Source organism: Barbus barbus (assembly GCF_936440315.1).
Source record: "Barbus barbus genome assembly, chromosome: 2".
Taxonomy (NCBI): domain Eukaryota; kingdom Metazoa; phylum Chordata; class Actinopteri; order Cypriniformes; family Cyprinidae; genus Barbus; species Barbus barbus.
The window spans coordinates 25,786,481-25,813,995 of NC_136730.1; the positions used below are offsets into that span (position 1 = coordinate 25,786,481).

At 38.7% G+C, this 27,515-nt stretch overlaps 1 protein-coding gene across 1 annotated transcript in view; it reads left to right on the forward strand.

The window, feature by feature from the left end:
• The window catches only part of adamts18 (ADAM metallopeptidase with thrombospondin type 1 motif, 18), a 67,175-nt gene that overhangs the window by 14,599 nt on the left and 25,061 nt on the right, over positions 1-27,515 (forward strand). Inside the window, exons 4-16 of the mRNA XM_079446441.1 lie at positions 7,246-7,522; positions 7,886-8,085; positions 8,333-8,416; positions 9,467-9,626; positions 10,226-10,331; positions 11,031-11,168; positions 13,034-13,187; positions 14,260-14,355; positions 15,180-15,328; positions 20,198-20,370; positions 22,594-22,724; positions 22,871-22,994; positions 23,710-23,957. Of these exons, the coding sequence (XP_079302567.1) occupies positions 7,246-7,522; positions 7,886-8,085; positions 8,333-8,416; positions 9,467-9,626; positions 10,226-10,331; positions 11,031-11,168; positions 13,034-13,187; positions 14,260-14,355; positions 15,180-15,328; positions 20,198-20,370; positions 22,594-22,724; positions 22,871-22,994; positions 23,710-23,957 (2,040 nt within the window). The remainder of the gene's footprint in view (positions 1-7,245; positions 7,523-7,885; positions 8,086-8,332; positions 8,417-9,466; positions 9,627-10,225; positions 10,332-11,030; positions 11,169-13,033; positions 13,188-14,259; positions 14,356-15,179; positions 15,329-20,197; positions 20,371-22,593; positions 22,725-22,870; positions 22,995-23,709; positions 23,958-27,515) is intronic.

Here is a 27,515-nt window from a genome sequence, read left to right on the forward strand (position 1 = left end):
GGAATGCAGATGTGTTTTAAAGCTGGGTAATAAGCAGCTTTGGGTTTCTCACTTCTCCCTTCCAGCCTTTAACAGCATGTAAACACTTACTCATCTAGATTATAATACCACAGTTGGAAGCTTTAAAAACACTCACAGTTTACACAAAGAGATGCTAATTACGTTTCATAGAATCACAGAGACAGGCAATAAATTATTTCCCATACTTGCACTGAAGACTCACTAGTGATATAATCAGACAGTTCTAATGAAACCACATAAAACAGACGTTCCCTGCAGTTAAGTCGTTCATAGAGTGCTTTTAGGACCATGCTTTATTAGTTAATTCACAACATCTGATATTCCTTTGAATATGTGAAGACTCAATGAGTGGAGTAAGAGTTAAAAGAGCTCTCATGGTTTCTGTGTTCACTGTGAAAATGAAACATGTTTATCTGGCAGCAGACATTGTCCCTCTAATCTACATCTCTTACAAGTGTTTCTCGAAGGAGATAACTAGAAGTCTGGCACATGAATGTGAAACCCGGAGAAGAGACTGTGGTTGAGTGCTTCCCTTCGTTCCCTCGAGTGTAATAGGCTTTAAGTAGTCAGGTGGTTTTTGTAGAAGGCTGTAGTTAGGCACTTGTGTAATTATGTGATCACCTGCCACACATTATTACATTAAAAACATTGCAGTGCCATTCATATATTCTATAGGAAAGACTCCCAGACTTTTTGCCAGCTGAACAAATTTGACTTCAAATATTTACCCCCTGAGATTTTACAACAAAAATACAAAACAAATTGTATTTAACAATGCATTTGCACAGTCACAGTTCCCAGATGTTTAATAAAAATAAATAAATAAATAACTTTTTAAAATTAAATAAAAAAAGTGGTGATCCTTACTGCCAGTGTAAAAAAACCAACAACAACAAACAAACAAACAAATAAAATAAAACATTTGATGTTGTGATAATAGGATCCCTGCAGTTGTCAGTTATTTCCTCTCTCGTGTCTTCAGCCAGCTCCTTTCTTTCTGCATCCCATCAGACATAATGGCCAAAAAGCTAAAAAAAAAAAAAATTGGCCCCAGATGGAGTGGCCCCCATTATTGAAGCAAAGCACCTCCATCTGCTAACTGCTGGACTAAGTTGTTAGATATTTGACAGTAAAGTTTGTTATGTCTCTAAAACAAATGGAATACATGTGTGATAATTGTGTGAGGTGGACTGTAGGGCACTTGCAGAGGTCCTCCAGGATGTTGGTTAAATACATGCTTGCGGGGTGCCCTGTACAAGGAGGGCTTCACTGCAGGAAGCTCATCTTAAGTAATGTGCTAACATGGTTTATCTTGCGGCTTTTCTTAAAATGTCCCAAACGTCTTCTCCCATCCCCACTCATTCTGACAATGCTTTGAGTTTATTTCATTATTTATTTATCTTAAAAAGAGTGGAAATGAATGAAGACAAAGCGTCAATTTTTTGACAGTGTAGTTTCAAATGTAAAGATGTGTGCAAACCCACATCATAGCATCGGGAGTTGTCCAGTTATTTTTGAAAGCAGTGTTTCATCATTTGTGCATAACATGGATCAATGGCTTTGGTTTTCTGGTTGTGAGTAAAGTTTTAATGTAAAACTACACTGTAATTCCAATACACTAATAATAGGGCGATTCTGCACTATTATCATCAAAAAAGAATGTTAACCCTGTTATTTAAAGAAAGTAAATTACATACTGGTCTTCTTTGGTTGATTTGTATGTGGCAGACGGCAAACTTATGCGTGTCGTCTGTATGTATTTGATGTTCTCAGTGCTCGATTGAAGATTTCAGTTTTACAGTGGCACACACCATGACTCTGACATGAATGAAATGAGACCCACAAATACAGACAGTGTGAATGAGAAGAGAAGTCCTGAGGGAGGGGAATGCATTTTTGCATCCACAGTGTGCATTACATTTTTAGTAGTGGTGGTATGAGAGTTTCTTGATAAACCGAATCCAAGTATCCATGTTTTAATAATTTTTATATTCAGTGGGCTCAACAATAAGGATGTCCTGCTGGCCCAGGGCCACTGTCAGAGATTTTCAGTTTAGATGACAGAACTGTCACTTTCAGTCCAGAGCTGCATTGCTACTGAAAATTTTACATCAGTTGATTTTGTACTTCCATTTTTATGCCATGCAGTTTGAATGTTTGGATATCTGTGATGTATTCTACATGCTGTTGCTGAATTTCCATCAAGATACATGTGGATACATGTGTACATGTGGTGTAAGTAGTAGTTTTGTACGGTGGCCCAGTAGTGCGCACAACAAAATCTCCACAAAATAACACATGGGCCTATGACTAATTTTGTTGTGCTGTGCTAATTTCGCTGTGTTGTGTTAACTTCATTGAGTTGTGACTTGTTTCTTTTGGTTTGCAGCTTGTTTTCATTATGTTGTGGCCTGTTTCCATTGTGCTGTGCTAATTTATTTGTGTTGTGGCCTGTTTCCGTTGTGCTGTGCTAATTTCTTTGTGTTGTGGTTTGTTTCTATTGTGTTGTGCCAATTTCGTTGTGTTGCAGCTTGCTTTCATTATGTTGTGACTTATTTCCTTTGTGTTGCGGCTTGTTTTTGTTTTTTTGAGATTTTGTTTTGTTGAGCACTGCTGGGGTCAGTAAGTATCAAAAGTTGAAATCAGTAATGTTTTTGCATCTGTAAAAAAGAAAGAAACAAATGTTTTGTTTTTCCATAGCAAAGGAAAAAAATATAAAGAAAACTTAAAGGGTTAGTTCACCCAAAAATGAAAATTCTGTCATTAATTACTCACCCTCATGTCATTCCAAGACCTTTTGTGCATCTTTGGAACAGAAATTAAGGTGTTTTTGATTAAATCCGAGATGTCTCTGCCCCTCCTTAGACAGCAAGGGTACAGTCAAGGCACAGAAATGTATTAAGGACATCGTTAAAATGGTCTATGTGACATCAGTGGTTCAACCATAATTTTATGACACTATGAGAATACTTTTTGCACGCAAAAACAAAAACAAAGACTTTATTCAACAATTCTTCTCCCACAAGTTAGCATCTTCTGCCATTATAGAGAGTGTCAGCGCATGTGTGTTCTATGTCAGCAGCATCAACATACATGGAGGAAAGCACACACATTTTTGGGTGAACTATCCTTTTAACGTCAGTATTATTTCTAGCAAATATAAAAATGCACATACATTTTGAACATACATGTTCAAAATTAAATTTATAGCAAATGTTGTTGCAATTAACTGAAATACTCAAGTTCTCCGTATTTGCTGTGATCACTTTTATAGATTTTGGCAATTTCTATCTCACATAAGTCGTGTCAGTTTTACTGCCTTGAGTTAGTGGAAGAAAGCCGTTAGCCATAAGAGGAGAGGTCAGCGTGGCTGGAGAGAGACGAGTGACCTGTTGCCCTGTGTTTAATGGTGGGAGCAGATGCCCCAGATCATAGCAGCAGCCTGCCATGGTCTACCGCTGCTTTCACAGCATGCGCTTTTGCGGGCACCGCCTCAGCCCTGGGAGTGCCCTGTGTTTACTTTGCCACCTGCGAGATGGGAGGGGTCAGGGTACGCGGAATCAAACACACAGGGGCACGAAGAACAGAAGGGGGTTAAATCACTGACTGAATGCACAGCTATTCTGCAAGGATTTGCCTGTTTGTGGAGGGTGGGATTAGGTAGAATTCCAAAGCCAGACGGAATATGTGAGGTTCAGCAGTCTGGGAGACAGAGGTTAAAATTCTAGTCTTAAGGAGGGAAGATGACTTCAGTTCAGTGATGAGAGCAGCTCAAGCCATTCAGGAAGATGCACCGTCCCATGACCAACGGATTCTTTACAACACCACAGGTCTCCAAATGTTATGTTTGAATTTGTGTCTTGTAGCCAGCATTTAAGAAAACATTCAATATTTATTTCATCTCCTAGCCTTTCTGACAGGACAGAGTGGCTCATCTTTAGCACAGTATGTTTATTATATCTTTGCGGTTACGAAGGTAAAATATCCCCCTCATTTAGTTCACAATAACAGAGGGAGTCGGTCGCCCTCTCAGAAGTTTGTCTCTGGCACTAATGGCTCTGCCAGACTGAATATGGTCCAGGTACCGATGACTGGAGTAATATGACCTATTTTACAACTGCAGCACTTCCCACTTAGTAAAGCCAGGACTGTCAGGAGGTGCTGAGTATAGTCATTGTTGCTGAATTAATGGTAGGTTGGTTACACATTTTGTTTTCAAATATTGGACAGGAAAGAGACAAAAGTCAATAAAGCAATAGAGATACACCTGTTTTATCATTTATTCCACTCTAGCTTGTCTGCAAGAGCAGTAAAGCACTCATTGATTTTTTTCACATCAATAAACACATGCATTATATGCTTTATGTACAGTGCGTAAACCTAAAGAACCCAACTTTATACAAAAATTCCCTGTAACCTAAAGAAACTAATGTAAATCAAATCTAGTTCAAAATATGTAAGCATTATTTTTTTCATAATAGATTGTTGTGATATTTTATGTGATCTTTTTTTCATAATAGATTCTTTCATCATGTTTGTTGTGTTGAAAATTGTGTTTTTATATATATATATATATATATATATATATATATTCAGAACAATATCATGATTGCATAAGTTATATTGTTTTTATACAAATAACAGCAACAAAAAAGTTAATGTTGAGTAACTTACGTTTTACATCCAGTATTGCCTTTTATGTTGTAACGTTTTTGAACAATTTGATTGCATGAATGATTCAATGGCTCACTCAAAACGAATCATTTGTCACAAATCTACTGGCAGAACAATGTAACCAGTCACTGACAGTTTTCTGAATTCCATTTTAATAGTTTAATTAAAATTTAATAGTCCAAAAGAATTTTGAATTAGGTTGGTTGAAGAAATGACAGAAATATCTTACTATATTATTTCTTCAACATGCTTTAATATGTGTAGATGAAACACAGAGACATGCAGACTTGATATTTAGCACTTTTTTGCAGTTTATTATTGTCAGACACTAGTTCATATCACAATTTAATTAAGTTTATGACCCTCCTTTCAATTTATTCTTCCAAGTTTCCCAAATTCTTTGACATTCTGTGTTATTTCATTTTTATGGATTCTGTGATTCTGCTCTTCTAAATACCCTGCAAAGATTCATCATGCAACCCTAAAGATAAAGGGCAAAGTCTGAATGCCTAGTGCAAGTTTGCTTAATGAAACTGACATGTATTGCTTTTCCCATTGGCAGTACAGTGAAAAGTGGTTCACACTGAAATATTGCTACATTTAGCTGGAAAAGGCTTCGTAGAAACGCTGACCCAATCCAAATAAATCTGGAGACACGTGTATATGACTTATAATGAAGCAATTAAGCTCTGACATGTTTTATTAGTAATGGCTCCATGTGCGCATGTGTTGGCTTGCTGCGGATGTGTCCCAGGGCACCAATGCGTGTCACTATCATAGCAGACGATAAGCTTTGGGCTCGCCTTTGACCCCAAACCTCATTAATCAACTGCTCGTGCATATCTGACCTCCACCAACCTCTCAAACATGCCATCTAATTCAGCGCTAAAAGATCCATTAAAAGCTCCCATAGAACAGTTATTTTATTTAGTAATACCAGTTAATAGTTTACAGTATTTTTGATCAAATAAATGCAGCTGTGAACATACTAAACAGTAGGTGCCTTCACTTTTACCTCTCAAGTTTCCTTTTCCTCTGAGAAAACAAGTTATTTAGAGCGTTTCAAGGGCTGAGTGTTGTTGAGAGAGGATGTAGATATGATAATCTATTATATCTGTCACGTCTGGCTTTTGGCCATGCTAATCATCACTGTTAAACAAGCTGCTGAAAGGTTATGCTGCAGATGAACTTTCTTCTGCTCTCTGTACTGAAACATTTGATAAATGGGCAGCTCCTTAAGATGCCTTGAGATGCCCCAGGCTGCTCTACATCCCACCATGTCATCGTTTGTTTATTGTTTACTGACAGCTGTAACTATGGTGATGCCCGTTTTTTGCGACTCTGCAACAGCTGTTTTTTTAACCACCAAAGTTTCAGCTGGAGGGACCAAGAATCCCCCACAACCAGGGATGTAAAAGTCGATGGTCTCCTGGAGGGCTTTTCTTCCATGACATCAAACTCACCTAAATACCTTTACGTCTTTGATTTGATATATTTTCAGTCCCACATCTGTGTGCTCTGATTTTAACTTTGTCTGAAGGGTTATCTCAAGGCTAACGTGTCCCTTTAGGAATACTCCTGGTTAACTAGAAGTTGACCTCTGTCGACAGCATCTGTTCCGTGCTGTTTATTAGCACTGAGAACAAGTTCAAAGTTTGTAAAAATAAACAATAAACATGCTGATAGTTGTGTCAACATGTGCTTACAATGGAAATCTTTTGGGCAATCATTGTATAGTGTGTAGAGTTCAGTAGAGCTCAACTTGCATTTAACGTGAAATATTCTATTAACCTGCTATTTTGGGGGCAATTAGAGATGTGTTGGATATCAGCTGATATTAGAGAAATATAAATATATGGTATATACAGGCTTATTTTGGGTACTTTATTTTACACACTCATTTCCTTTATTTTTAAATATTTCAATCAATCTATTTTTCATAATGTCATAATGACAGCTGGAGGTAATGTAATGTACATTATAATGTTGTTATGCCTAGATTCACATAGCATTTAAAACATTTGATTGTATTATTTTATTATATTATTATTTTTTTAGATGAAATCATATAGAATTATCCAGAATTGATTTTTTAATTATTACATTTATTCTGGAATAATAAATTAAATTGTTCAAAAGTGGCAGAAAAAAGATATAATTTATCATGGATTAAACAAAAAATAAAAGCAATGTTAATAATTATAAGAAATGTTTCTTAAGCATCAAATCAGAATATTAGAATGATTTCTGAACTGTAACACTGGAGTAATGGCTTCTGAACATCAGCTTTGCCATTACAGGAATAAATTACATTTTAAAGTTGAATAAAAAAAAAAAAAAATGTTATTTTTAATTAATTTAATTTAATTTAACTGTATTTTTGATCAAATAAATGCAGCCTTGGTGAACATAAGAGATCTCTTTCAAAAACATAAAAAAATCTTACTGACCCAAAATTTTAAACCGTAATATGCATCCTACATGCAGTCCAACCTCAGTGTTTGTTTTTGGTTACCTACTTATAGCTTCCTCTTTCTTTATACTCTGCAGTCAGGTCTGATCCGGTTCTCCGACGAGGAACTTCTCATCACTCCGCTACCGCATCATTTGGCTTTACAACACAACTACAGCGCCCCCTCTGGACATCATCCACATGTCATCTACAAACGATCAGCTGAGCGCAGAGTGCACGCTGATAAGACTGACTGGTCCAGCAGCATTAAATCAGACAACCCCTACGAGAGCCACCACCATCATCATCACCACCACCACCGTCACCAGCATGGAAAGCTCCAGAGACAACACTTCTGCGGACGCCGCAAGCAATGTATGTAAGGAAATTTCCTTTTAGTTATTTCTAGATGAAAAGTTAATTACACGTTATATACTTGTAAAATATGCAAGTGTATAAACAACAGTAAAGTCCTCTGAGATATTTATACTGATTCCAAAAGCAAAACTACTATGTCCTTATGATCTGTTTTACTGAAAGAAATTGAATGAAGGTTTGGAAACAGCATGTGGAGTTAATGACTGTGTATTTCCTGGTCTGTCATCACCTCTCTGGCACTTGTATCAGGGAGCTAGCATGGAAAAACGGAAAAGCAGTTATTTGAGGCAATTTCCAGTTTCTCTCACCCTTTTTCATGAGTTTCCGCACTTTTATCTCTCCACCTCATTCTAACTACAGATACTCCCAAGCCTCCTACAGAGGATAATTTTATCATGCCTGATGAGTTTGAGCAGCAAAGCCGGGTGAAGCGCTCAGAGATTACATCAAGCAATGAGGGTGGCCTGAATGTGGAAACTCTGGTGGTGGCAGACAGGAAGATGCTGGAGAAACATGGCAGAGACAACGTCACTACCTATGTCCTTACTGTCATGAACATGGTGAGCAGAGCTATCAGCAGCATTGTTGTGGAGAAGACACCTTGTTGCAGCATATCAGAATCAGAATCAGAATCAGAAAGAGCTTTATTGCCAAGTGTGTTTGCACACACAAGGAATTTGTCTTGGTGTTAGGAGCTTCCAGTACAGAAAATACAAACATAGTGCAGACAACATATAACATATGACTGTTTACTTCTACCTTTTCTTCTACCTATAGTAATGTGCAAAGTGTTTTTTTGCTAAACAGGTCTCCAGTCTATTCAAAGATGGAACTATTGGAAATGATATCAACATTGTTGTGGTTAGCCTCCTCCTACTTGAGAAAGATCCGGTAAGATATATACATACACAAATACACATTGTTTCATATATCTATCTAAGGGTGTATTTTAGACTAGGCGTTTTGAACTATGCCCGAGTGCGTTTGACACCCAAAGCCCAGTTCGTTTGACTAGTGTGTATGCCTGTCTCTGTGTCTGTATATCTAAACGGCCATGAAACTGACACAAAACTCAAACAATTCAGACTTCATTTGAATCGGTAACCGCTCTGGTGATTCAAACCAGTAACTCATCTTTTTGTACTCTTCACTGAAAAGAAATAGCTCAGTCAATTGTTTTTGAATCGGACAATACTAGTGCTGCATAAGTGTAATTTTTTTGTGAATAAGTTGGTTACGTTGTATGTTTTTGATTTACAAGCACAAAAGAGTCATTTGTTTGGGAATAAGATTATGCTGATCACACTGTATATTTTTAATCCAATAAAAATCACTCATAGGAGTCATTTGTTTGTTAATCAGAATATACCAGTCACTGCATCCTGTTTTATGATTCACTGCAAGGAATCGGCTCTTTAGAATCATTCATTCAGGAATCAGACTATGGTTGCGCTGTAGGTTTTTGATTCACTAAAAAGAACTGACTTTATAAGAGTCAACTGGTTGCTGTAAATCACTTATTAATTTAAAATGAATTTTTGGGGGAATCAAACTATACTGGTCACATCGTATGTTTTTGATTCACTAAAGAATGACTCACAAGTGTTACTGGTTCATAAATCGGATTAACACGAAGTAAGCTGTATGTTGATATTCCTTGAAATTAATTTGCAGCAGTCTTTTTATTGCATCACTTTCAACAAAGACTCCAAAATATGATTAATTTTGCTTTTGCACTAAACGGTGCATGTAGCACTGGTTGCACAGCTAGTTTATTCTAATTAAAGGTAAATTGAATGTCATATCTGATTTTCGAAGTTTCCCAGAAATTTTTTCCGCCTTTTTTTCATACTTGAAAGATGCCTGATCATTCAGTACTCTGTCTTCTCTCTCTCACCACCCCTCTGAACACTTCATCTCTCTCGGCTTCACTGCTGTCAGCTGGGTCTGTCTATCAACCACCACGCAGACCAGTCACTCAACAGCTTCTGCCAGTGGCAATCAGGCTTGATAGGTAAAAACGGCAAGCGGCACGACCATGCCATACTGTTGACGGGGCTGGACATCTGCTCCTGGAAGAATGAACCGTGTGACACCTTGGGTAAGGCTCTTGACATTCACCTTCCAATAGCAGAAGTGGGTAATGTTTTGTGATGTCAGTGGCTAATGGAGTTGCTGGAGGGTGAATTGCAGAATGCCAAGGTTAGAAAGAGCTTGTAGTTGGTGATGTGTATCCTAGTCTGCCCTCAGGCAGAGAACTTCACCTGAATCCAAGAAATCTCAAATCCACTTTGCAGTCAGTTGGCAGCTTCTTCAGTTTTTGCTATAGAGGTGTCAGCCAAATGTAATGAATTCATCTCTAAAGCTCCAAACCACAAATATGCACTTCTTTGAATGTATGGCAAAGGGGGAAAGCACTGCTTTTAAATTGCCTCTCTATGATGTGAAACTCAAACCGAAGCTGAGACCATACAGTCAGGAATATAGCCTAAAAGTGTGTTTATGCGTAATGGGATCCCGTTTCAAATTCTATAGGTTTGAAAACATTGTGATGTGTTTAGTGATACTTAATGTATTACTATTTTCATCAAGACATGTTGGATTAAGTTTCTGTAAGAAATTTGCCTCCGTGTCACTCGCATATCTTCTCCTTCTACCCATGTTTTGATCTGTCTGTCCTTTCTGTCTTCCCGTCTGCAGGTTTCGCTCCAATAAGTGGGATGTGTAGCAAGTATCGTAGCTGCACTATTAATGAAGACACGGGGCTGGGCCTCGCTTTCACCATCGCCCACGAGTCAGGACATAAGTACGTTAACTCATGCTGTCAGGTCCCACACTATTTCAATTTGGAAAACCATATGCTGTACAACAGGCAAGCATTTTGTTTGCGTTTGCTGGTTGCCATTGTGATAAGGGGATTTTGAGATTTTGTTTTTATGACAGATGTATTTCGATTCCTTCGGTCCTTTGGCGCCTTCTCAACATAAACTGGAACAAAATCTATCCTGGAGAACCATCAGGCTGATAACATGTTGTGGGATTTGTTATTCTCAGCAGTTCAAACATTCTGGTCAAATGAAATGGACACGTGCCTCCAATGTGCACAGTGTTTAGAGCAAAATCTTCACTGGCCAGCAGTCATTAATCACTCATTTATTGAGGAGTGGTCATTTAGAAACACATGGCACATCTTGCCAACACTGCTCAGGTCTGAATTTCGTGACTATAGTGCATATGTTTATATTGATGCACCAATAAGTTTGATTCTCACAGGGCTTATAAAAGTCAACATCTAAATGTGAGTGTGAATCCTGTTACTTATTCATTAGAGTACAGAAATCATTGATGGGGTTTGTTGGATGAAAGAGCTTTCGGTTATAAAGGTAATGTCCCACCTGACTCCGGGAGTGGTTTTTGTCCTGAGGTTTACATTAATAGTCTCACTGGGTAAAACTCACAATCTCCATCTCTCCCTCTTTTGCTCCCTCCTTTTATTTTGCCCCAGTTTTGGAATGATCCATGACGGAGAGGGGAATCCCTGCCGGAAGACTGAAGGGAACATAATGTCTCCCACACTGGCTGGGAATAATGGTGTTTTCTCATGGTCTGCCTGTAGTCGGCAATACTTGAACCGATTTTTAGGGTAAACTTATTTAATATATATTATATATTCTTTTGTGTGTATATATATATATATATATATATATATTACACATTGTATATATACACAGTGCCCTCCAAAAGTATTGGAACTGTAAAGACAAAATATCTCTGTTGGCTGTGGAGTCAAGACATTTACAAATATGATTAAAAGATGAATATGAGACAAAACTACAGAATGTCACATTTTATTATTGGGTGATTCAACACATAGATGTTTTACCAGTTAAGAAGGTCAGCACTTTTAGAGTTTCATCCCTCTATCTGATGTGAGCATAAGTAATGGAACAGTTGCCTCACAGGTCTTTCTAAGTGATCAGCTGTGTCCTGTTGCTTTAATTCTTCAGATATTAAAAGCAGGGAATGTGTTGTATCAGTTATATCCATTACTTCTGCATTCTGAATCTTGCATTCGATGATGACACACACAAACCAGGATGAAGATGAGGGAGCTGACTTGAGTGAAAAGCAAGCAATTTGGATGCTAAAAGAAAAGAGGAAGTCAATTAGAGCTCTAGCAAAAACAAAGGGCATGGAGAAATCAAGAGTTTGGAAACCACCAGAGACACCAGCAACCAACAACGACCTGATCAGCTGAGAAAACAACAGTAGTTGATGACAGACAAATCATAAAAGCTGTGAAAATGAACCCTAAAAGATGTGTCTGTAAAATCACCAACAGCTTCCAGAAAGCTGGGGTGATGCTCTGACAATCTACTGTCCTCAGGAGACTTTGGCACAGAATTACAGATGCTACACAGCAAGATGCAAACCTCTGACCAGCTCCAAAAATAGAAAGGCAAGATTAGAGTTTGCAAAAAAGCACAAAGGTGAGCCAGAAGAGTTTTGGAACTGTGTTTATGGACCGATGAGACAAAGATGAACCTTTATCTAAGTGATGGGAAAGCAAAAATGTGGAGGAAAAAAGGGAACTGCAAATGATCCCAAGCATACAGCCTCATCTGTAAAGCATGGTGGAGGTGGTGTCATGGCATGGGCATGCATGGCTGTCTCTGGAACAGGCCCTCTCAAATTTACTGATGACTTAATGTATGATGACAGTAGCAGAATGAATCTGGAAGAGTACAAAACCATCTACCAATATTCAAGAAAATGCCACCATATTCATTGGGGAGGGCTTCATATTGCATCAGGACAATGACCCAAAACACCCTGCCAGTTCAGTCAAGGAATTTATAAGGGCAAAGAAATGGAAAGTCTTAGATTGCCCAAGTCAATCTCCAGATTTAAATCCGATTGAACATGAGTTTCACCAGCTGAAGAGGAGAGTAAAGGCAGAAACTCCCCAAAACAAGCAACAACTGGAATTGGCTGCATTAAAGGCTAGGAAAAGTATTTCAAAGGATGAGACCAAGAGTCTGGTGATGTCTATGGGTCACAGACTCACTGCTGTGATTGTGCGCAAGGGATCTGCAACTAAATAATAGCTTTTAATCTTTTATATCTGCCTTATGTTCAACTGTCCCAATACTTCTGCCCACATCAATGAGTGGGATGAACTCTAAAAGTGCTGTTCTTTTTATTTGGTAAAACATGTATATGTTGAAACGGCTAATAATAAAATGTGATATTCTGTAGTTTTGTCTCATATTCATCTTTTAATCATATTTGCAAATGTCTTGACTCCACAGCCAACAGAGCAATTTTGTCTTTACTGTTCCAATACTTATGGAGGGCACTGTATATATATGGGTTTTGCTTATATAATATATACATATGCTTTTACAAATATGCAAAATGTTATGCCATTCGAGATATGTATAATATTGTATGGTTTTTATGCTTGTTTCTGTGCTCATCTTTCTTTGCATGCGTTTGTGTTCACAGTACAGCTCAGGCTTCGTGTCTAGTGGATGAGCCCAAGCAGATAGGCCAGTACAAGTACCCTGAGCAGCTTCCAGGTCAGCTGTATGATGCTGATATACAGTGCAAATGGCAGTTTGGCTCGAAAGCTAAACTGTGCAGCCTGGACTTTGTAAAGGTAACCCATAGTGTATAAAATATGGTATTAGGCTTCTCTTCATAGTTGGAGCGCTTCAGTGGATCTTTATGCTAAATTAGTTTGAACACAAGTTGGAAACGTCAAGCAACTCTTGTTAAACTATTTAGCTTAAGTCAATCCTTTCAACAAAATAAAATGCCCCAATAGATTTCACAGAGACTGAGTTCATTTAGAGTCTCAGATATTTAAATGTGCTTCAACCTGTTATGTTTGTGTGTGGAGACCTCATGATCAACACAAACACACATCTGAGCTTTGGTAAGAAAACTGTCTTCTGTGTGGAAACCCATTGTCTCAAAATCTACCCTAAGTCTTCATTCACAGGTTCAACAAAGATGGACAGGGCCCCCTTTGGCATACGCTGTAGCCTTTAGCATCTAACGCACACATTGATATGCAAATAGTTATGCTTTGGGAATGAACATTACGAGAGTCTATCTGTGGGATTAACTCTCATGCTATGGACTTTCCTCTTTTCCTCATTTCCCTGTTGCCTTTGTGCGCTTCGGAGACCTTGTACTTGCGCTGAAAAGAATCTTGAACGTCGACCTTGATGGAAGGCAGCTGTACATCTTAATTAAGAACGATTGTGGAGATAAAACCCAATGTTTTTGTTTTCTGTCCCCCCCCCAAGCCATCCTGTCCTTGTCACAAAGTCGTTGAAATGTAATTAGCCGTGGGAGCTAGCAGCGTTAGCTAGCCAATGATCCACAGACCAGTGTTGCTAGCTTTTGTAAACCATGTCTCTCTCTCACTGTCTGCCAGATGCAATCGGGCCGTCGGCCAGCAGTGGCCAGACTCCCAACCCCTCATCACCCATTATTATTGTCGTATTGTGGGAAGAAACAAAATGCAATGATAATAGCGCGTTTCTTTTGGGCAGCACAGTGATTGATTTTGACAGGCTTTTTTATTTGTTGGGAAAGTTGATTGGCCGTTGCTGTAGAAACAAGAGGTCAGCGTGGTGAGGTGCAAGCCAGGGAGGTTGAAGGGTTCCCAGCGGGTGTAGGCCCGTTTTTGACTGTGCTCTCTGTGTGTTCGTGCCCACCAGGACATCTGTAAATCATTGTGGTGCCACAGAACAGGACACCGGTGTGAGACCAAGTTCATGCCTGCTGCCGAGGGCACCATCTGCGGACCAGACATGGTGAGTGAGTGCTTGTCTGTTCACCCTGAACTCACTGAACCACCATTAAAGAGAAACACAAACTGACCAGTCCCACTCACAATCTTTCTTCATGCACACCTGTGGTATTGTTCTCTGCTTTGTGTAAATGTTCCATAAGGACAGTTAGTACTTTCCACTGGTTGATAGGGATGAGAGGTGCTGATGTGTGGGACTGTGTGGCTTGGCTAGGACGAGTCCTGCTGTTCAGGTGTAACTCTGGGCCCCATCCCAAACCAACAGGCTCAAGATCTTCACAGAAACACTTTCTCCTTTTCCTCACTTTCCCTCTCATACTGTGTATTCTCTTTGACATGGAAAAAAATCAGTTTGTCTGATAGTAGTCAGCTATCACTGTTGAAAAAAAAAAAACAGCATATGCTGGTTTGGTAGTGTTTTGAAACATGGCAGTTGGTTTGAGCTGGTTTAAGCTGGTCATGTGCTGGTCCTAAGCAACTATAGCGCCTGCTCAGGACCAGGTGGCTGTTTTAAATGTAAACACATTTCTGTGTGAATAAAAAAAAAAAAAAAAAAAAAAAAGAGTAAAAAAAAAATTGACAGATGAGCCAGCCCACATGTATAAAATTGGAGATGTAAAGGTGGAGTTGTGAAATAACATAAATTATTGAGATATAATAATAATTTCAAGAATGTGAGATATAATATAACATTGTGAGGTATAAGGTTGTAATTGCAAGAAAGTCACAGTATGAGAAAAAATAAATAAATAATCTAATGCAGAAACAGGCCTTCATACATTGCTGGTCAGTGTTCAAGATTCTTTATTCTCTTTTTCCATAATGCAGTGGTGCCGGAGAGGACAGTGTGTCAAATTTGGTGATCATGGTCCTAGAGCAGTGCATGGCCAATGGTCGGGGTGGTCTGAGTGGTCTGACTGTTCACGCACCTGTGGTGGAGGGGTCATGTACCGAGAACGATCCTGCAATAGCCCCAGGTAACCAAAAACTCAGAGATGAAACCCATTCATGGAAAGATACTGACACATTATTATATATTTTTTTGAATGAACTATTCACTATGCATTTGAAGAATAGGGTTAAATTCTATTTGTGTGAGAGAGGAAATGCAGATAAATACGGCCTCTATTTGCAAAATGAACTTATTTAAATATTGCGCTCTGGTTGGTTGTTTATGGTAATAAAAACTTATCACTACAGTAAAAAGTTAATGGTACTTTTTCATCGCAAGGCTGCCATGAATGGCAGATTAGCTGTGAATGGTAGAAGCACATGTGTTTCCTGACCAACTGACCTACTGCGACTCCTAGATTACCCCTGAACTTTGACACACTGAGTAATCTTGGATAAAATGTGCCCTGGTATGTAAGGGTTCACTGTTTCAGAGACTATCTATGGAGTACCTAGAAAATTTAAGTTCATAATCATTCCTGCACTAGAAATAATAAATAGACAGTTATTAATTCATAAAAAAAAAAAAAAAATAATAATAATAAAATAAATTTTTACATGTATACATTTGCTAGATGCTTGTATCAAGAGTGATTTACATGATTTAAGGTATATAATATAAAACAGGATTGTTCAAGATTTCAGTGTCTGTCAAATAGTAGATGGAGTTTTTGTGTGTTAAGGTTCAGGTGCTTCCTCTCTGTATGTGGTGGCAGGTTTATTTGAGATTGGGTTTCTATAGACCACAGGTGGCTCTACATGTGGTTTGGTCAAGCTGATGGAACATGGAATTGTGCTTCATCAACATTTGGCTGTCTAGAGCATCTTAACATATTTCTGTTGGAATAAGAAATACTTATAATGCCTTAGACAGCCAGACCAACATGTCTAACATGAACAGTTCCAGTAAAGAAAGAAAGCAAGAAAGAAACTATTCAAAATGATGTGAGTTGAAGTGGAGGCTTTCATTAATGCCCTGGAAATACCCAGTCCAAAAATCGTGTGTTTGTTAAATTGGGTTCATACGAAACATGATCTATATGATCCATTGTGACCTCATACAAAGTGTTTGGGTAGATTTAAAGATTAGGCTTATTTAAAGATCCTTTACATAGATGCACAACATTTGGATAGATGCTGCAATATGATTGCTTTTTTGGAAGCATGTTGCTAGAAAAGAGCAGGCATTTCCTACTCTATTGCAAGACAATAAAGTGATTTCAGTGTGAGTGCTTTAATGTTTTATTTGTTTGTCCTGATTTTGTTGGTCTATATTAGTTAAATGGCATCTGATCCACTGAGAGAGGCTTAGCTGGGCTTGCTTTTAATGCACCATAATCTGATTTTGGGGAGGTATTAGCCTCCATTTTCTCTATCAGTGTCGCCCCCCTAATGGTTTAGTAAAAATAAGACAATATCGCTGCTTTTCACACTGCAGTCAAATTTGCTGTGATCATTGTAGCTGACTTCTCTTCTTACTGAGACGCTGTGGTGCAAAGCCTGAACATCTGCCTCCATTCTGCATAAAAAGCAGCATATTATCTATATAATTTCACTCGAAAATGTTTCAAAAAGAGGCATTTTGATGGACAATCTTCCCTTATGGCTCTCAGACAGCACCTGCAGCGTATGTCTTCTGTTTCTGGCAGTGAGGTTTAAGGGGAATCCCCATACTCATCACTTCAGTATAAGGTCCTCAGGAGACAGCTGTTGAAGCCAGAGGCATGAGATGTCATCTCACTCAAACAACATTTATCAATAAATATGATCTGGTAAATGTACTCCCTTGACTTTATCCATACTCAGCTGCCAGATTTACAAGTTCATGTGTCTTTGATATGAGTGTTTGAGAAATACATCTTTTGGCAACAGCGTAGTGGAGATGCTTGTTGATGGGATTGTCTACTTGAAGTTTATTTACCATACAGGATAGTGTTAATTAACAAAGTATGGGTAGCATTAATGCACCATTACCAGAGGGCAAAGTTGAAAGAGTAGGATGCTTGTACAATCACCCTCAGGACTTCAGAAAGCCCCTAACAAACAAAGATTAAATTTCATTGCATCATTGTTTGGTATTGTTTATTTATATGTAGAGGGCTCTGTTTTAATGACTTGACTTTAAAGTGGATATCTAATGGCTAACAGTGTGGGCATAATGAGGGTTTGATTAAAAAATTAGGTCTTTGAGAAGGAAGATATATTTAGAGAGTGGGGTAGAGAAGGATGTGGGTCTATGTAGGGAGTTTTCAGGCAAGAAGACAGGCAGGGTGACCCCTTTTCCTCTGAAGTTGCACTTATATTGCTGTTCTGAGATTTAACATTCCCCAGTTGGAAAATGATGCTACAAAGTCTTGTAGACAAAGGAGAAAAAGAGAATAATGTTCCCTTTTGCCAACAACTCTTGTGTGAAGTTTAGCATATAGCACAAAATTGATTTGGGCACAGTTATTTCAACGTCTAATCAGAAAACATGCACCCCCCCCGCCTCTCCTCTTTCAATATCTCTCTGTGCTCTGTGTGTTTTTGTAACTGCTCTACCATATGGGCCCATAGTACACTGTCGCTAAAGCTCTAATAGGATCAGCCTGAAAACCTGCTCCAAAAACAAAAGCAGAAACAGCCGTCTAACTGCACTGTTAGAATATCATTGATCTCACTGGCTTCTCCTGAAAAGTGAGGCATGATTTCCCAATGCAACATGTTTATACACACCCATAGATCAAGGGTTTTCAGACTTTTTCATGCCAGGATGCACCTAGAAAAGTGAAATGTTTTTTATGAGACCCCCCCCAAAAAAAGGTATTGAAGTTTTTATGAAAGTAATTGAATATATAGTATTTGCCTATATATTTTTGTAGGGCAACCTGGAAATTAACATCACCCTGCTTCCCTCAACAAAAACCAATAGGATTTGCCAATGGCATTTGGATTATTGCAAAAAAAAGAAGCTTTGCAACCTACAAAAGTTTATGATTCTTATATGAGTTGGTGAAGATAATCTTCACAAATTAACAGCTTTTATGAACTAAAATAGGCTATAAACAAACTACTCCACTGTCACACAACTTCAAAGTCACCCGCAAGTTTCCAACCAATCTTTTGATCTTTACTTAAAATTTACAAACTGGAATGTTTTAGTTAGCGTAGTTTGCAAGGAGCCAAGTATAAACACAATGAGGCTGTAAAAGCACACTAGTGAGTTTACCTGTTCTGCCTCACAACCTCTGTAGTCCTATTTAGCCACTTGTTCGCTACAACCTTATATCGACACATAAAATCTTAAACAAAGAGTGGGGTATTACTGACGTGTTTTATGTTGTAAAACAAAACGTAAAAATGCATTGAACTTGTGTCAACCACTGACTTTATTTCAGACATTTAACCAAAAACCCATTGACTTTCACAGGATGGAAACGGAAGTTCAAAAATGCTGGAATTTACTGTTCAGTAAGTGAGTCATATGTCGACTCAGTAGGCGCTCTAATGGATTTGATGATTTAAATAAAAAGAATCAGTTCATCAAATTGATTCAAAATTGAGTTCTTTGTAAACAATTCATTAAAATAATCAGCTCTTTAGAATCATTTGTTCAATTGGTCGCACTGTATGTTTGCGTTTATCTGAATGCACTGCCATACTAGTGACCCATTTATTCCCACTCTGCAGGGTCAAGAACCACAGTTTGAAAATGGCTGTAGACAATGCTACTATGTTGACAGTTTTCAGAAGAAAAGTCATTCATTTATCTCACTGTGTGTATTTCCCCATGCTTTCTCTGTTTGATCACTGTACATGAGAAAAGATGATGAGCGATTTTTAGAAGTGCGTGGAAGGCTCATCTGTCCTCTCTGTGAGTGGTTTCCTAACCTCAAGTGTGAACATGTAATAAAAAGCTAAAGGCCAGAGACTAAAGGAACATGTACAGGCGCACACACACACACACACACATTGATAGGCCCATGGTGCAGTCCTTTGAGGTTAGGCTACAAGAGGGTACCCAAGAGTCTTCCACTTTAAAACATGCAGCCATGCCGCAAGCATGCCTCCGCTCTTACAGCCTCAGTTACAGGAGCTGCTGGACCGCTTTTCCCTCAGGAAAGATGGTGACTGTCTGCTTCATGTGGCACTTGGAGGCATTCCTGTGGCATTGGGAGGAGGCTGCCGCTCTTCTCCAGCCTCAAGCGGCCTCAGCAAGACAGGGTGACGTTTGAACACATTGTCCAAAGCCTCAGGGCTGACCTTTTATGATATCCAGCCTTGTTTGCAAGAGTTGGCCATTACAGGTTTTAGAGAAGTAAAGATGAATGAATGAATTTCCATGTTGTTCCAAGCAGGTTTATGTTAGTTTGGTGGTTGTTTTTTGCTGGATCAACCAAATAACTGTTTATTAAGGTCAGCTTTTTGGTGGACTAGTTAAGAAAACATGGTAGGGGCCATCCAAAATAAACCATTTTTCAATCAGGTTTCCTATTTGGCTGCAAGCAAAGTCGACTCAGATAACGCAATGTGTAAAGTACATCAGCACAGCTGTGTGTTGTCTTGTTCTCGTTGAAGTTTATTATTCAAAAATCATAGCTGTTGAAAACACAGGCGAGTCCAACTCATGAATGGAATTGTATCCCAAACACTTTATATCTTTTACAGCTGTCAGTTGGGATGTGATTCAGTGAAACACATCACCGATAACGCACAAAGACATTCCCTTAGTGCAGATGCTAATGCGCATCATATGAAATGCATCTCACCAGCTCCTCTTCCAAAAAATACCGAATGGCTGTCATTCCTCTCGTGTGTTGAATGCTTGCTGAGGCACATCTGTTTCTTCTCTTTTTCTCTCTTTCTCTCCTTGCTTCCATGTTCGCTTGTGCTAATTGCTGGTTGTTTCACCCAAGCCCACAGCACAACGGCAAGTTCTGCCAAGGCCCCGGTCGACTGCACCAGCTGTGTAACACCAAGCCATGCCAGCCCAATGGAGTGGACTTCAGAGCTCAGCAGTGCGCCGAGTACAACAGCAAACCCTTCAGGGGATGGTACTACAAATGGAAGCCATACACCAAAGTGGAAGGTATGGAAGATATTTGGGCCTTAGTGTATTCATTACGAATAAAAGCAAATGTCTCATTAACAGCTGGAAGAGAGCACAGTAAACCTCTGCTGTGGGTTCAAAATCCCCATGCGTCTTCATTTACTGGATGAGGGAGCCTCACACTTTTTTTTTTCCAAAAAAGGAATGTATTATAAATGAGTTCGTCAGCTTTTATAAGATTTTTAAAACGTTTTTGAGAAAAGTATCTTTCGCATTTATTTAAGCAAAATTACAGCAAAACAGTACTATTGCTAAATATTACATTTAAAATAGCAGCTATTACTCCAGTCTTAAATGTCACATGATTCTTCAGAAATCATTCTAATATGCTGATTTGGTGATCAAGAAACATTTCGTATTATTATCATTCATGTTGAAAACAGTTGCGCTGCTTAATATTTCTGTAGAAACGGTGACACATGTTTGTTCACGATACCAGTGTAAAACCTGTATAATCACTTTTTCATCAATTTAATGAATCATCGTTGATAAATAAATAAATAAACTTACCTCGAAATTTTAAACGGTTGCCTATGTGTAACCTTGTCTGACATAACTAAGAACAAACCTCTAAAACGCATTCATCTCAGACTTTACCTGCTTGGTTTTTAATACCCTCTGTTATCTGAGTCAGCAAGAACAGCTGTGTTTTTAAATAGTAATCATTCTCATTAGTTTCTGACAATATGTATTGAGATTGTTACATAGGACAAATATATTCCACCCAAGCAATTCATCTTTCCTAATGTGTGTTGTCTAAGCTGTGCATGGATTTGGACTGGAAACATGTATCCACTCGTTCTGTGAGTGCAGTGCACTGATCAACCCTGTAGGCAGGTCTGGACCTGAATAGGACCCTGTTTGTGTATTTGGGCTTTCTTATGTGTTAGCGGACTGGGAGTGAAAAAGGGAAAGGATAGCAACAATTGGGTACTGTCCTGTCAGATTTTTTTAAAACTAATGAGAAAGACCAGTGTGGTGAATGGAGCTCCATGCTAACAGGAGTTAGTGTAACCCCACTGGTTCTACTCCCCGCACTTGCCCCAAGTGGGATTCGAAACAGCGTTTCTGGTATGGGAAGTGGATGCGCTGACAAAGACGATAAAGTCTGCTGTCTCTAGCATCAGTCACTAATGCGCTTCTTGAGATCAGGGGAGTGAGGTTTTACCTGCATCTCCATTACATTAGGAAGCACTTACCCCTGTTTGACTGGGATTTTGGAGTTAGATCAAACTGGATTAACCACTGACGTGTCCTGTTGTTAAGTTTCGCTTGCCCTCCTCTTTACTTTTAAGGGCATTATTCAGCTTTTATTGTTAGATTTACTGTTGTTTAGTTTTCTATTCAGCTAGACCTGTAAGTCTGTCACAGCATCATTTGTATTCCTTTGAAGTAAAAGCACAATAATTATGATCTAATATGTTCCTAAATAAAAAAAAAGAAAGAAAGAAAGACATCTAACAGTTCAAACTGAGCTGTTGTATTGAATGAGCCTGGATTTGTGTGGATGCAGATGCATCTCTGATAGGTCCATATTTTTCTCTCAGTAGGAGAGTTGGATAGAGCCGCCTCTCTTGCATTCCAGCTTTATGGGCCCATTTGTAACAGAGTTTTAAATTTTAGTGTAACATGTTCTGTGGCTGTGTTCTCTAGAGCATGGTGAGCCTTCCAGTTGCTTCACAGCCAACCACACACAGCTTAAACATGCCCTGTAGTTAGTACTAGACAGTAGTACACATCTGCATTGTGTCTGCTAAAAATAAATGATGCATGACGGACAGCAAAGTTCTGTGTTTTGTGTTTTGGTGACTCAGAAAAAAGGTTAAAAGTCACATTTAATTTAATTTAATTTAATTTAATTTAATTTAACTTAATTTAATAAAAAACATTAATTTAATTTATTATTATTATTTTTTTTTTTGGACAGCAGCTTGTTGATAGAGCAATCTCATTCTCAAGCTCAAACTGAAATGTATGGGAATCATTGATAGTCTGGGCTTGTGCATGCTTTTCAAAGAATTTTACATAAAATTCCACATGCATTTGATCTGAAAAAGTTTCACAGGATTATCGCTCCATATGTCCTCATGCGTGAGACTTCATAGCAGCATGCTGAGGGTACCAGTACACAGCCTCAGAAGATCTAACATAAAATCACTATGAAGCTATAAGATCTAATGACCCCATTCATCTCCTATCTAGAAGAGGACATCTGTAAGCTGTACTGCATTGCTGAGGACTTTGATTTTTTCTTCGCTATGTCCAGCAAAGTCAAAGATGGGACGTCTTGCTCTGACTACAAAGGAGGCGTGTGCATTGATGGGATATGCGAGGTATGTGAGGAGGTGATGATTCTGAGATGGTCATATTTCGGGCATCAATTGAGTGACACAAGCGTTTTGTTATAGTCATCAGGCCCAGTGGGCTAAACTGCGTGTGTCAGTTAAAAAATGTGGTTTTAATAACTTTTCATGTGTAGCCGGTGGGCTGTGACCAGGTGTTGGGATCAAAGGCCGCTTTGGATGCCTGTGGAGTGTGTAAAGGAGACAACTCCACCTGCAAGTTCTACAGTGGCCAGTACACCCTCCAGCACAGAGCCAATGGTAAGGCTCTTGTAGAGCATGTTTGTTTTATACCTTCTGATCTTCTCTCGATAAATCAATATTTTGGCTTCGAGAGAAATAAACAAGGAGTAAATCATTATAAAATAATAGAAAATTGCCTAAAGCAGTGGTTCTCACCTGGGGTGTTGAAAACAGTTGTGCTGCTTAATTTTTTTGAATGAAAACCATGGCACATTTTTCTTTGATCAAATAGAAATCTTGTAACATAAATGCCTTAAAGGTCACTTTTGATCAATTTAATTAATTTTTTTTGCATCCTTTCTCAATTAAGAATTATTAATAAAATCTTACTGACCCCAACGTTTTGAATCTTTCACAAATCGGTACTGTATACTGATCAAAACAGTTTGAGAAAACCTGGTAAAAGAACTAGTGCCCTTTAATAAAATATAATAAGAGATCACAGAGACTGAAAGAAACGAAAAAAAAAAATCCTTGCCTAGTATAGGCAAGTCTGTCACTTTAGAGATCCTGTCCTCAGACTTAACAGAAAACTGCAATGTATTTTTTAAAGCACTTACACAGCAGGAGCTCTTGCAAGTCTGGCACCTCATTGCTCTCCTCCGACTGAAGGAGGTGATAATGCATCAGCTCAAAGATGCCTGTTCCCTCTGGCCTTTAAAAATGCAGAAACTGCAAAAGTGAGCAGACATGGCAAACCTATTTTCGCTTTTTTTTTTTTTCATCTCTTCAGAATATTACCCCGTTGTGATGGTTCCCGCTGGAGCGAGGAGCATCAGGGTGCAGGAGATGGAGATCTCCACCAGCTACCTGGCTGTCCGCAGTCTGAAACGCGGTACCTACTACCTGACAGGTGATTGGACGGTGGACTGGCCTGGCAGGTTCCAGTTTGCAGGCACTACGTTCAACTATCAACGCTCTTTCAACTGGCCTGAGACCTTGTACGCCGCAGGCCCCACTAATGAGACGCTGCTCTTTGAAGTGAGTCACCCCCGTCCCCATCCGGCCTGACACCTGTTAGCGAATTAGCCATGACAGGGTCTTGGCAAGAGTGCTGTGGCCATTCGGTCAGATGAAAACAAGGCTGAGGGACAGTGGGTGAGTGAGAGAGATGAGAAACAAACGAGGGTAAGATAGAGGGAGAGACAGAAGAGAAGGCACACAAATGAGTTGAACGGGCAGACTAACGCCTCTGTTTGGGATTAATTGCAGGCCAGAGCCAACATGGTCATTGTGACTTTCATCTTCAGCATGTAGAGATTCAAGATCAAACGGTGCGACAATGTGAATGGCACTAAGCTTTGAACTCACTGCACTGTGCTCTTGCTAATGGGCAGCACAGAGCACCGCTTACATGAAGGATGATGGGTATGGTTTCAGATGACCTTTGAGGTTAAGTCATAGTAAGGGCGCTTCATATATCAGCACAAATCTGAAGTGGGGATAAGAGAGATCATTTGATTTCAGAAGAATCATTTCAACCTTTTATTGACATTGTGTTCTACTGTAGTAGTTCTGTGGGCTGGTATCTAATGTTTCGTGCACTCTTAGAAAGAAAATTGTTTACACTTTATTTTGATAGCCAGAAACTTCAGACATTCTACTAACTATAAGTAACTTTGAAACTACATGTCTACGAACTCTCAGAGTAGACTGTTAGGGTAGGCTTAGGGTTAGTAAAATAAGTTGACATATACTTTCAAAGTTTCTCATAGTATGTTGTATGTTGTGGACCGATCAAAATAAAGTGTTAGAAGATATTAAGCAGACAGACTTCTAATACTCTAATAACTGCTAGTTGACATGTAGTTGCAAAGTTACTTACTGTTTGCAGAATGTCTAAAGTGGACTATCGAAATAAAGTGTTACCAGAAAATTTGCTCATCCATGTTGCAGCATTATTTATATATTACGCTTAGGTTTGTTATCTCCAGGCCAAGAAAAAATTGTCTCAGGAAAACAGCTTTGCTTATGTTGAGGTTAGGGAAAATTAATAAGATCTTGAGATAACGTCAAGATTTTGAGATTTTACCTCAAGCTTAAGAGAAATTAAGTCAAGATTTCAAGTAGATGTTATGTCAAAATCTAGAAAACATTAAGTTAAAATGAAGAATAATGCTGTGGCACCAAACAATTCAATATTTATGCTGCCGAAATCTTTTTCAACCAATAAAAATGTCATTGTAAAGTTTGAATTAATCATTTGAACTCCAAGAAAAAATTATATGATTGCATATTTGAATGACTTCACTTACCAGTTAAAAGAAATGCAGATCCATTATATCATACTTCCAGTTTTCTTTTGTTACCAACACCTCAAGCTGTTAAAAATCCATTTGGCCTTGATATTACTGCAGGTATTGTGTAAGTTGTACAAAAGTTAGGCATACTTCATTTAATACTCTTTCATTTTGATCTTATTTACTGGCCTTTGATCTGCACCGCACTCAACCTGTGCTTTACGTGCATGCAGCATTCTCCTTCAGCCCACATGCCCTCTCTTCATTCCGTTTTCCCCAGGGTAGGCGATGGCAGCAGAGGTCTGATTTGCAGATGAGTTGGCATTAATCTCTCTAAGTATACTCTGTAATTTCAAAAAGAAGAGGAGGGTAGAGAGAGAGATTAAAAGATTAAGATTTCTGCAATTGAACTCAATAGAGTTTAGGGTCACGATTCAAGGGAAGCAGCTGGTCAGTTATGCTTTGCTGGATCTCTCAGTTTAACCTGCTATGGAAAATAGATAATTATCTGATTCAAGACCCTTACTGAATGCTTGGGGAAATGCATGTCAAGAAATGTGAATGTAAATACTGACTTGGTTCCAGAGCTTGTAATTGGCTTAGCAATGTGTATTGAGAGGCACTAGACGAGACATAACAGTGCAGTTCCCTTTAAAATTGACATGCTTCTGATTTAAACACTTTTTAAATTTAAGTATTGACATTCTTGTGGCATGTCTTAAGAGGGACATACCAGTCCAGAGTGATCCATTTAGATGTCGTTTCTGTGCTCGCATTCATCAGTCTTTCAGTCACATGTTTCTTCTTGACCGGAGGAACTGCTACGCTTCTAGCCAGAGCACAGATGGATTTTTGTGTAGGAACCCTATACTGGGAGTGCTTGATAATGAACCTGTCCTAGTAGTCCTGTTCAACAGAGTTTAATAATGCAACGTAATAAAAACGTAATATTAATATGTAATTTAAAGAAATAGTTTAATTTAGCTCAAAGGGAATCATTTATGATTTTATAGGGATTTGAACAGAATCAGTGTTACGGCGATTCACTGAACCAGCCGTATAACAAACACTGCACTGGATATTAAAATCCAAAATATAGTGAAAACACTATTTAATAGCACAGTAACAAGATCGGCAGATTAAGACATTAACTTGTGAGCACAAAACACAAGATACTTCTCTTTTCAATATAAATAAGATTTTATTTATATAAACCTAAGACAAACTAATCTAACACATGAACACAAGCATTCACACGTTGCAGAAAGAGAGAAAGTAAGGAAAGGATGCGTTTAAGAGAATGAAAATGTGAAATCCCAAGTTTACAGCAACATGTTCAACTGCATAGACCTGAACAACCATCAATCACTTATTTAACCCTCGCTATGAGTTTCTCAATGAGGCTAAAATTTATATTAAAGACACCAGTTCAGTTAGAACCTGGAGGTGTTACTTGCTTGCATGGCCTGTGTTAAGGGGTTCCTTTGTGTCGTCGTTGTTGCAGAAAGGGGGTTCCCCGAAGTTGCTGATTGGCTGGAAGTTCAATAGTCTTTGAAGTGAGGTCTTGGGCATTGGCTGAAAATGCGGAGTTGGTCTGGTTGAAGTTTGAAGCGGGTGCAGTCGGAGCTGAACTTTGCAGCAAACTTACATTAGAACACGAAACTCCACGGAAAGAAAAGAGACTAAAGTAAAAGAATAAAAATAAAAGGAGGTAATGAGACTAGGTGGTTTTCTTCTCATTGTGGTAGCAGCTGGCACATGGGCCAGAGCACGCTCAAAGAGCAGCGTCAAAACGCGGTGGCAAAAGAGAAGAAGAGGAGAGAGAGTGACTCACAGAGAGTTCGATGGTGTCCTGAGTTTTTAAACTCGGCTTTCAGACCGTCCCATCTGGACGTCTTGACCAATTAGATACTGTCCTTGCTCGGGGTATTGCTTTGTTTCTTCACCCAATCAATAAATCAACATGTCATCTGTTCAGTCAGAGGTCCGAACTTTACAGGCCCTTGCAAAGTATACTTTTGAACATGGTTTCTATAACAAGACTATGATGCATTTGACAAAGAATTGATTGGAAGAAACATTTAAACCATGATTTTTCAAACTCATACATACCAAACACATAGGAATCCTTCAGCTATTCAATAATGATTAAAAAGACATACATAATATTTGATTAAAACATGATAGTCTAATATGTGGGTTACAAACATAATTTACATTTAAATGTATTCATTTAGCTGACGCTTTTATCCAAAGCGACTTACAATTGCTATATATGTCAGAGGTCGCACGCCTCTGG